Source organism: Podarcis tiliguerta (genome assembly GCF_965153285.1).
Source record: "Podarcis tiliguerta genome assembly, chromosome: 9".
Lineage (NCBI taxonomy): Eukaryota > Metazoa > Chordata > Lepidosauria > Squamata > Lacertidae > Podarcis > Podarcis tiliguerta.
In genome coordinates this window covers 4,764,942-4,777,039 of record NC_139542.1, presented here as the reverse complement: position 1 = coordinate 4,777,039, position 12,098 = coordinate 4,764,942, and the positions used below count along the sequence as shown (strand labels likewise).

Genomic DNA, 12,098 nt, shown 5'->3' with positions numbered 1-12,098 from the left:
CAGCCAACAGAGGACCCTGGAATTATCTCAGTATGGGATAGGTCCACATGGATATACTTTGTAACTAAGTCTGCCTTCAGGGATCCAACTGTGAACTGAATGTGTGAGTAAACTTCTTTTATATACTTTACACAAGATTGTCGTGTGTTTATTCTTTTAAGAGGGGAAACAGGGAATTTACCAGGAATATACAATTCAGTACTGAACTGTATATAATAGTGAGAGGCTTTTACGAGCCTGCAACCAGCTATCTGCTGTGCGTTTAAAAGGGGACTGTGAAACTCTGCTAAGTAAAGGAACTTCCCAGCGCAAGTTAGAAAGGATATGAATGAACAATATATCTTCTGCCTTCCTGAACATTCCCACAGAACTGACCACTGGTGGAAAAACAAGGTGGCCTCTGGAGGAACTCTGAGAAAGAAGGAAGGAGCAGAAAATGTTTGATTCTCCTGCTTACGTCAGCATGGGCAGAAATCAAACAGCTCAGGCAAGTGAAAAGGCTTTGCTTGGAGACTTCCTGGGATCACAAGGGAGCTGAGGTCCATTTCCCTGCCACTTCTAAGAGACCGCCTGGGGCTAGGGACAAGGGGAACACCCCTGCGAAGACATACCTGCAGTGATGGAAGCCAATCGGACGTAGTCAAAGCCCCTCACAAAGGGTTCGTAAGGGGAACTCTCCATGACGTTCATGCCTAAGGAAGACAGAAATCGATGTCACTGGAGGAAAATACCACTGCAGAATGAAACAGCTCAGAACAATTTACAATTGTAAAAACAAGGCGGGTCTGGAAAATATACACCTCAAGTGTCAAAAGCCAGGGAAGAAAGAGGCGTGTCTTCGGCATTCTCCAAAAGCTGTATGGTGAGGGCATCAGATGCACCTCTGTGGGGAGGGAGTTTCACAGTTTAGGAGCCACCACAGGGAAGACCCTGTCCCACCCTGAACCTCTGAGGGGGGAGGAGCTACCAGGAGGGCCCCCTGCCAATCTCAGCACCCAAGGTGGTCTGATGGGAAGGAGGTGGTCTTTCAGATATTTGGGTCCTGAGTTGTTTAGGGCTTTGTGAGGTATTGGACCCAGAAATGACCAGTGCAGCTGTTTTAAAGCAGGTTATATGAGATGTCTATAGAACCCCAACCAGCAATCTGGCTGCTGCATTTTGGACCAGTTGAAGTCATCTTCAAAGACAGCCCCCAAGTCATCTCTGTCCAAAAGGAGCCATAACTGGTGAAAAAGGCAGCGGAAAAATGGGATGGTTATAGAAGATATGTTCAAAAATACAATAATAGTTTTGACTCCGTGCTAGCATTCGAGTGATAAAGGAACTAAAAGGAGGTGGACAACAATTAAGGATTTATTATGTTTTCAGAATGTACTGGAAAATTTATATAGAAAGGTTTATTGTTTTGTGTACATTCGATTGTAAGATAAAATATATGCAAAGGGACTTGACAGGAAGTCAAAGTTGAAGAAAAGATTTTGGAAGATAAAAGGGGAAAAATATTTACTTTCATTATTATCATTTTGTGTGTGGGTGTGTAGGTGTCTGCACATATGTGTGTTTTTGTATGGAATGTTTGGGAGGAAAGAAGACGGTAAATAACAAATAACAAAGTAAATATTGATGTGTGTAATTTTTATTTCTTAATTATATTTAGTGGTAGTATGGTTGTATTGTTTTTTGTAACATAAAATCATTCAATAAATTTAAAAAAAAAGAAAAGAAAAAGGCAACTCCTTGTCATGGAGGCCACCTGAACCCCCCGAGACAGTGTTGAATCCAGGAGACCCCCTGCTCCTTCCATGGGAATGCAACCTCTCAGGCGTGAAAACCTGGGACGCATAACACTGTTGGAATCGTAGCCTTTATCAGGAGAAACTGACAACTCTCCCAGGCACCCGGCTTGGTCTCCTGTTGACCTCCCGGTCTGCTTTCCCGGCAGGATCCAGGCAGAGACGATCCTTCTCAGCGTGAGAAGAACACCCCCCCTCTTTCCTGCCCCCCCCGGCAGGGGAAAGAGATAGACAGAAACGTATTTACATGGCTTTATTTCTGTCTTTGCAGCGTTACAAAAAACATGACTGCACTCTTCAAACTCCAGCAGTCGACTGAACAAAAACACTTCCTGTACAGCTCGTATTACACTCTGAGCTAATTCCGGTGCCCTCTGTTTCCCACGGACAGTCCCAACATCATGTGATGTTGTTTTCAAGCAATCAGCTCGCAGCAGCATTGCTTCTATATCGTAACAAACACCTCTGCCTTTTGAGGAATAGGGCTCGGTTTGTTGGCGCACACCAAAAACATCACAGCCTCCATGCACTCAACCGCCTCTCCTGATTCAGATTGAGCAGAGCGACCGAGTTGGGAGTCAACTGCAGATTGATGGCACATCACTCCAAATCTGATGGCAGATCTCAGAGGCTTCACATAAATGCTAAACGGCATTGGGGACAAGGTGGAAGCCTGTGGACACTGCAGGACACCTCCCATGGTGATGAACAGTCGCCTCCCATGACTCCTTTCTGGAAATGGATCTGGAAGTCGGAGTGGAACCATCGAGGTGGAGAGCCTCCAACCCACTCCTTCCATGTGACAGATCTTAAGGGCTGTCACATGGAAGAGGGAGCATGCTTGTTCTCTCCTGCTCTGGAGGGTAGAACTCGAACCATTAGCTTCAAGAAAGGAGATTCTGACTAAATATCTGGAAAAACTTTCTGACAGTATGAGCTGTTCAGCAGTGGAACAGACTCTCACAAGAGGTGGTGGGCTTTTTCCTTGGAGGTTTTTAAGCAAAGGGTGGATCAGCCATGGATGCTTAAGATGAGATTCCTGCATTGCTGGACCATAAAGAAGGCTGATCGCCGAAGAATTGATGCTTTTGAATTATGGTGCTGGAGGAGACTCTTGAGAGTCCCATAGACTGCAAGAAGATCAAACCTATCCATTCTGAAGGAAATCAGCCCTGAGTGCTCACTGGAAGGGCAGATCCTGAAGCTGAGGCTCCGAGACTTTGGCCACCTCATGAGAAGAGAAGACTCCCTGGAAAAGACCCTGATGCTGGGAAAGATGGAGGGCACAAGGAGAAGGGGATGACGGAGGACGAGATGGTGGGACAGTGTCCTTGAAGCTACCAGCATGAGTTTGACCAAACTGCGGGAGGCAGTGGAAGACAGGAGTGCCTGGCGTGCTCTGGTCCAGGGGGTCATGAAGAGTCGGACACAACTAAACGACTAAACAACAACAACATGTGTGGAAGTAATAGTACCGGGGCGGAGGAAGGAGGGTGTGTTGTGGGCGGTCTGCCCCTGGTGTCACCACTGAGGGGGGGGGGTGACAAAATGCTGGGCGGCGCTCACCACAGGGCCTGCAGCGTCCCTGAGCCACGCGTCTCTCCTGGGAGTGATGTGGTGGCTTGGGCATGCTCTGGTCCATGGGGTCACGAAGAGTCATTCACGACTAAATGACTCAACAACAACAACAACAACAGTCTTACTACAAATTAATGCAACTCTTAACGCTAGAACTTCTTCACCTCTAATGAACCTGAATCCTGGAAGATTCAGGGCAGATAAAAGAAAGTCCTTCAGAGTGGGATGGAGTGAAGGAATACATGAAAAAATATGGTTCCGGAATTGAAATATGAATATAGAATGGGTAAAACGTGCAGGGGTAATCAAGAAAATAAGAGTAGAGTCAATTGAATAATTATTAAATTGTAACAACACAAGAAGATGGAAGAAGTAAAATATCGAGATCACACATGGCTGAAGGGAAGTAGGGGGTATATGGAAACCTATAATATCGTTTATAATATAATTTGTTAATTGCATTGTATTTACATATAGCAAAGGGAAGCCTAGAGCAATTAGATATGTTTTAATTTAGGTAATCTATGTAACAGGCTTATGTTAGAAAATGAATCTGGATTTTGATTCTGATGTTTGTAATTTTTTTTGGTTTTGAAATAAAATTTAAAAAAAAGAGAGAAAGTCACGCAGCACAGAGTTAAACTGTGGAACTCCCTGCCACAGTAGGCAGTGTAGGCCACTGAAGTGCAGTTGGGTTCCCACGAGGCAACACACAGCGATAACAGCAAGAACTTTATTGAACTAGCAGAACTAGACAACAGGGGCAAAGCAACTGCTTATATACATTTCTGAAGGCCTGGGCCACTCCCACTCCGAACGTGATTGGCTGTCTAAACTTCCAAGCTGCGAATCGTAACTCAGAGTTTAAGGGCCAATGGCAGGGACCCAAATCCTGAAATGTTCTGTGATTGGATATCATGTATCGAATCGGGACATAGGGGCTGAGAATCCTTAGTCCAGACTGAAGCTCAGGCAAACAGAGACCCCTGAATACCTAACAGCCACCAGTGTCCAGGCGATCTGTCAGGGAACTGCCATCGGAGCTGGAGGCGGAGAGAAGGCTCCAGGACGATGGTGGAGAGGGTCCCAGTAGGGAGAGAGGCAGCCCATCCGCTGGGGAAGGAAATCAGCGTAACACCAGTGGAGAAGGGGGGCCGAATGGGGAATCAGAGAGGTGGCTCCAGGACTCCTCACCAGAGACCAGCGGAGAGAGTACGAGTACTCCGCTGCCCACACCCTCCCTGCGCAGAAGACTTCCGCACAGGGAGAGTAGGAGAAGACTGGGCGTCAAACAGCTTTTATGCTGGAAAAGGTTCAAGAAACGCCCACTGACGGATTCTGCCAGCAACTGAGGCAGCCACGGAACTTGAGGCTGTCCAGACAGAAAGGGTTCAACCAGGTAACCTAGCCAGGAGTGGCGGCAACTTACGCACGAGCAACCCCTAGAACCAATACACGATCCTTAAGGCACCCAACTGATGTTAGACGAACGGAGCTTTCTGAACAGTCTTCAAAGGCAGCCCCACGTAACCTACATTGCAGTAGTCTAACCTGAAGGTCATCTGAACATGGGTCTAGGCTACCTCCACCCAGTAGGGGTCACAGCCTGCGCACCAGTCTTGCCAGGGAAATGAGGTCTGAGAGGCTTCTCGGTGGGGAATCTGCATGTGTCTTTTTTTTTTAACAAAAAAGCCTTATTGTTGGATTGATTTCACAGTTTTCTCTTTGATAATTTTCCATGAGAGTGCTTCTTCAGCCTTCTATTTTATCTCTCCCCTCTCACAAAACCAGGGGCAGAGCTATTTTGAACAATAAGCAATTTACCATCCTCTGTTTTCCGAAGCAGTAAAAATTGTGCAGTTCCTTAAAAAATATATATAAAAAAAAAACTGGGGGAAAGGAGGAGAGAGGGGGGGGGGAATCTATAATTGCTCAAATAAATGCATATTGCTGGAGTACGCTACTGCCATAGCGAGGAGAAAAGATATGCGGAAAGCAGGGAGAAACTCAGCCTGGTTGTAAATCAACATGCTTTTAATGGTTATATCAACAAATCACTATGCACATTTCCTTGGGGGTGGGAGCCGGGTGGTTGGGAAACTGAGGCACCCATGGGGAAAAACGGATTAAAATCAATGATTGCAAATGAAGGCTTTCTGCTTGGTGGTCTAAATAATGACGGCTGGGGTTGGTTTCAATCAATTCTCCCTGCCCAGCAGCTGATTGTTGATGCACTTCCTTGGTCTCTTGCCACTGGGACAGCCTCAACGCTGCTCAGTTTCCTCCGAAACTCAATTCCCTCCGACCATTTCTCCAAGGAGCTCAAACTGGCGCGGACAGTTCTGTCCCCTCTCCTTTCTATCCTCAGGGAGGTTGGGCTGAGAGTGAGTGACTGGCCCAAGGTCGCCCAGCAATCTTCATGGCTGAGTGGGGAATTGAACCCTGGTTTCCCAGCCCCTAGTCCAGCGCTCTAACCATTAGGCAACACTGTCCCTCTTGTAGTCCAGGGACAGGGAGCATATGGTTCACTGGATGTTGTGGGACTTCCGACACTCATCAGCCCCAGGATAGCAGAGCTACTGGTCAGGGATGGTGGCAATTGTAGTGCAAGGGGTGTGGAACCTCTGCCCCAGACACCAAATGTGGGCCTCCCCCATGTCTCTCTTTGACTGTTCCTTGGATACCTGCAGAAGCCACACCCCTTCCATAGGCCACACCCCTCTTTGGCCCTGCCCCAAACCCTCACCAAATGATTGAGCAATCGGAGACTGCGCCTGTGTGCAGCCAAGCTCTCCTCTGCTCTTTTCATGCCTCTTCTGGTCCTGGGAGACCAGTGGGGAGGGGAGCTTGTTGCAGCAGGAGGGGGAGACACCTGCCACTCTTCACCAGCCAGGTTCAGCTCTGCCTCTTGGCCTCCCCCCCGCCCCCATTTCAGCTTGCTTGGATGAAGAGGGTGGTACATAGAACCATCTGGACAAACATAGCCTACTGTACAAAGGTATGAAATGTAACCCACTCTTACCTCTGGCCCTGTGCATTGTGGGCATACAGCCCCTAAAAGGTTGCCCAGGAGGGAATGTGGCTCCCGATCTGAAGATGGCTCCCTTCCTTTACCCTCAGATCCACACCATATATTTAAAGTACATCCATCGCACATGTCAGAAGTGAGCCGGTAGTAAATCACACTGTTCAGAGCTGGAGTTAACTCTTTATTAGCAAGAACTTCGCAGACTTGGCTGAGTGTCAGGCCTAATGAGCACAGTAGGTCTTGCCCTATGGATCAGTTGCTGAGATGGAAAGTCGCTGCCTCCCCACAGCCATCTAAGTTTGCTCCTCTCCAGGGTTTCCCCCAAGCAATCGGAGACTGTGCTTGCCTGCAGCCAACCAACCTCTCCTCTGCCCTTTTCATGCCTCTTCTGGTTCTGGGAGACCAGTGGGGGAGCCTGTCACAGCAGGAGGGGGACTCTGCACCAGTCAGACTCATCTCTGCCTCTCTCCTCTCTCCTCTCCTGCTTCAGCCTCTGCCTCTGATTCTGGACTGCTCTCTGCCACAGACTCTCCCAGCTCACCAAGCCCTGTTGCCCTTTCAGCTTCTGACACCTCCTCTTCTCAGTCTTCTCCCTCTGACCATTCATCGTTGCCCCACCACCACCCTTGGCTCTGAGCCTTTCCCCTTGGTGGTTCTCCAGCTGGTTTCTCCCACCATTCCTCTGCGTCCAACCAGTCCATGACCTCACATTTCATAGAACTGTAGATTTGGAAGGGACTTGCACAGGTCCTCTAGACTAACCCCTTGCGAAGCATGTGGTTTCCCCAAAAGAATCCTGGGAACCGTAGCTCTGTGAGGGGGCGGGAAGCTACAGTTCCCAGGATACATTGATGGAAGGATAAGTTGTGCTTTAAATGTGCGTTGAATGTGCTTTCAACGTCTAGTATGGATCTGTCCCTCACTGCTTTGCTGACCTTGCTGCGGGTTCGCTCGCTCGGCTGGCCGCTCAACTCGCAGCCTTAAAGTCTCTCCACCCTGACTTCACCCCCTTCCATCTCCTTCCGTTTACTTCATTGGACGGCACATGTGTTCACATCCATTTGCGCCTTTGCAATCCACGCACACACACCACAACATCTTCTCCTTGTGGGCTGCCCTTTGTAGTGGAGCTCTGCGATAATGACACACAAGCCTGGCAGATAACTCCCCGCAGAAGACATCAAGCTAATTATATTCAATCAGTCGCTCCCCCTTTCATCTGCTCCAAGGACCGTAAAATGTGCCAGTGTAGCCACTCATCTCACTGGGTGTTATGGAGGTAAATAGTTTTTTCAGCAAGTTTTTAATATATGAAAAACAAAATAGCCTGGTGTGTGCGTTTTGACATTTATATGGTCTGCAGAGGCAGTTTACATAAGCCGCGGCGATCCTGAGAGCCAGGAGGGGTCTACTCTGCAGGGAGGGAACCAAAAAATCCCCGCAGATTTGCATGCATTTGTCCTCCTATAATTATTTACCTCTGTTGCTAGCCGTGGGGGAGCGCCACTCACTGAAAATGATTGGCGGCAGGCTGGGGCCAGACGAAAGATAGTCTTTTCTTTACACCCGTAATTCTCGGATTGAATTATCTGCTGTAAGATTCAGCAATGGCTTCTGGATTCGAGGGCTTCCCAAAAGTGGCCGTCAGACTTTTGGTGAAGTCTATATGCAGCTGTTAGGGACATGGGTGGCACTGTGGGTTAAACCACAGAGTCTAGGACTTGCAGATCAGAAGGTCGGCGGTTCGAATCCCTGCGGTGGGGTGAGCTCCCGTTGCTCGGTCCCTGCTCCTGCCAACCTAGCAGTTCGAAAGCATGTCAAAGTGCAAGTAAATAAATAGGTACCACTCCGGAGGGAAGGTAAACAGTGTTTCCGTGTGCTGCTCTGGTTCGCCAGAAACAGCTTAGTCATGGGGGCCACATGACCCGGAAGCTGTACGCCGGCTCCCTCGGCTGATAAAGCGAGATGAGCGCTGCAACCCCAGAGTCGGCCACGACTGGACCTAATAATGGTCAGGGGTCCCTTTACCTTTTACCTTTATCTGCAGCTGATAGCAACAAGATGCGCACAGACAGTTCACCTTTCAGAACAGGGATAGGAAACCCTTTCCCTATGCCTGCAGGATGCATCCCCTCCTGGACAAAGTCCCTGGAAACCATGTGCCAGGGGCGTCTGGAGACAGAAACAAAAATGGGTACAGTACTGGCAATTCCCCACAGCTCTGGGAACCTGTAAGTGAAGCCCAGGAGTGGGAGGCAGCCTGGAGAGTCCTTGCGACTCATGAGGAGACCCTGGGGAAGGTCTCCTCGTGAGCTGAAGGCGCAGTGGGGCTTTCTTGAGGCTGCCCAGTTGATGCACGGGGAACTGACTGCTGAGCTACCTCACACACCAGCTGTTGGGCGGGGAGGCTGAGCAGCCCCACTGCCCCTCTGGCTTCTGAAGGCCCAGGCTATCTGAAAGGCTGTATTCCCTCATATGAACCTGCCTGGGTTTTGAGATCTTCAGGGGAAGCCCTTCTTTCGGTCCCACCACCCCCACAGGCACGGTCGGTGGGGACTCAGGAGAGGACCTTCTTGGTGGTGACTTCCAGACGAGTTTGGCTCTTTCTCATTAGAGAAGCCAGACTGGCTCCCTCCTTGTTGCCCTTCCAGCTGAAGACCTTCTTGTTCAGCAGGCTTCTGGGAACTGACTGCTTTTAATGGAAGGGCTGGTAATTATTTGTATGTTTTAAACATATACACGCACACGAGTAAAGGTAAAGGTACCCCTGACCGTTAGGTCCAGTCGCGGACAACTCTGGGGTTGTGGTGCTTATCTCGCTTTACTGGCCGAAGGAGCCGGCGTACAGCTTCCGGGTCATGTGGCCAGCATGACTAAGCCGCTTCTGGCAAACCAGAGCAGCGCACAGAAACGCCGTTTACCTTCCTGCCAGAGTGGTACCTATTTATCTACTTGCACTTCAATGTACTTTCGAACTACTAGGTTGGCAGGAGCAGGGACCGAGCAACAGGAGCTCACCCCGTCGCAGGGATTCGAACCGCCGACCTTCTGATTGGCAAGCCCTAGGCTCTGTGGTTTAGACCACAGCGCCACTCGCATCCCCTAATCTATATACCTATACCTATACCTATACCTATACCTATACCTATATCTATATCTATATCTATATCCAGTTTTCATTTGATCAATGATTACTTTTAAAATTACTGTTTTGTCTATGTTTTTAGCCATTCTTGTTTTTATCTGTAAGCCACCTTGAATTCCATCAGAGAAAAAGGTGGGTATAAATAAATTAAAAATAGTAATAGTAATAGGGTTGCCATATTTCAAACAGTGAAAATATGGACAAAGAAGTTTGCAAAACCACGCACACACACAAACAGAGGCAGGCAGTTTTTGAGCTATTTTTTGGGAGGGGGAAATTTCCAAAATATAGACTTCTGACGAAGGTTGCCTTACACCCGGATTTCCCCGGACATTTCAGCCATTTTCATCTGGGGCCTGCTTCCAAATACCTCATTCTGGCTATGTGCGGGAGATTCAGGATGTATGGCAACCCTTAAGAGTAACAACAACAACAACAACAACAACAACAGTAGGGATGGAGGCATAATTAGAGAAAAACAGCAGTTTTAAACAACAGCAGACATTTGAGCAAAGCAGGCATGGGAAGACCCTGAGGGGGTTGTTGTTTTAAAAATGTAAACCAACCCTTTTTTTTAGCAAGGTGGAATAGCACCGCAACATAACATTTCATAGGAAACTGCAGGATGGACGAGGCTTGTGCCTAATGCTGTGTATCCACCACTTCCCAAAAGAGCTTTGGGATCATGCTGGATGCAAAGGGAGTGGGAGGGTGAGCACAGGCTCAGTCCAGAGGGGAAGACCCCTCCCCCCAATATGCATCCTCTTGCTTGGATGAGGACAATTGCCTATGTAACGACGGCGGGCACTTTTTGTCCTCAGACAATTTCACTGGCGCTTGCAAATGTGCAGGTTCCCGAAATGCAATCTTTGCTTTTATTCGGCGTTGAGTAAATAATACGCTCCACAAATTCCCAGGACAAGGGCTTTGATAATTGATTGTATAAATGGCTTCTTGGAAGCCTTTACGGCCTCTGGAGGGTTCGCGCCTCTGAAAGACGAGGCTTTGCAAACAAGCCGGCATTGTCTCGGCTCCCTTCCTCTGATACTCATCCATCAATCCTACGTTTGGGGGACAAGGCGGAGGGCAATTTCTAAGAGAAACAACTCCTGGAGACCCAGTTCTCATGCCGGAGAAAGATTGGGAGGAATCGCAGGAGGCCAAAGCGGAGCCGGCTGCAGAATCGTTTTTAATAAGAGAAGCCGTCAAAAGGGGAATGCGCTAGGATGCCAGAAGAAAGGGCATCTTGGCGGATATTATTTTTTGTTGCCATCAGGTTGCGGGTCCACGTTGGGGGCAGGAATCTGGCATCAGTCTCTCAGAACTGCTCTCGGCTTCATTCGACCACCATGAATCACATTTGCTGTGCTGCGCTGCCCAGTCCAGGGACACCAGATTGGCTGCAGCTCTGTGCCACGTGTCTGCCCACTGATTGCCTTTCAAGCCTCAAGGCTTTGCGATGGGGTCGGGTTGGTGCCGTTGCAGCGAACACGGTGGGAGCAAGGAGCTCAGTGGTTGGTCAAGCGCTCTGTATACAAAGTCAGCTCCCGCGCTTGACCTGCGTAGGATTGGGAAAGGCTCTCCGCCTGCTGTCAGTCAGAGTAGGCAATGCTAGAGAAGATGGACCGTTCGTCTGACTGTATAAGGCTGCTTCCTATGTATTCCTAACTCATTATGACAGCCCCCCATAGGCAAGGTCTCTGCAGCCACAGCATGTGCTGTGATTCTCTAGCAGTTTGACTGCACCCTCGGAGGTGCACTCCATTGTCTCTTGAGACAGATGGATGTCAACAAATAGCCAAGGAGAGTCCCCAAATGCAGGCAGCTGTGTGTGTGGTTTTCTGTGGGTGTGTGTATGTATGGAAGTAATATGCCTGTTGTCTTTGTCCATGGAGTTTTCTTGGCAGGGATACTGGAGTGGCTTGCCAGTTCCTGCTCCAGGTGGATCACGTTTGGTCAAAACTCTCCACTATGACCTGTCCATCTTCGGTGGCCCTGCATGGCATAGCTCATAGCTTCTCTGAGTTATTCAAGCCCCTTCACCATGGCAAGGCAGTGATTCATGAAGGAGATAATTTTTGAATTATGGTGCTGGAGGAGACTCTTGAGAGTCCCATGGACTGCAAGAAGATCCAACCTCTCCATTCTGAAGGAAATCAGCCCTGAGTGCTCACTGGAAGGACAGATCCTGAAGCTGAGGCTCCAAGACTTTGGCCACCTCATGAGAAGAGAAGATTCCTTGGAAAAGACCCTGATGTTAGGAAAGAGGGAGGGCACAAGGAGAAGGGGACAGAGGACGAGATGGCTGGACAGTGTTCTTGAAGCTACGAACATGAGTCTGACCAAACTGTGGGAGGCAGTGGAAGACAGGAGTGCCTGGCGTGCTCTGGTCCATGGGGTCATGAAGAGTCGGACACAACTAAACGACTAAACAACAACAACATGTGTGGAAGTAATAGTACCGGGGCGGAGGAAGGAGGGTGCGTTGCGGGCGGTCTGCCCCTGGTGTCACCACTGAGGGGTGTGTGTGACAAAATGCTGGGCGGCACTCACC

General features: G+C 49.0%; 1 protein-coding gene across 1 annotated transcript in view; it reads right to left on the bottom strand.

Annotated features, from left to right (window-relative positions):
• The window catches only part of GFRA4 (GDNF family receptor alpha 4), a 126,632-nt gene that overhangs the window by 21,237 nt on the left and 93,297 nt on the right, over nt 1-12,098 (bottom strand). Inside the window, exon 3 of the mRNA XM_083398529.1 lies at nt 612-692. Coding sequence (XP_083254655.1) covers nt 612-692 — 81 coding nt within the window. The remainder of the gene's footprint in view (nt 1-611; nt 693-12,098) is intronic.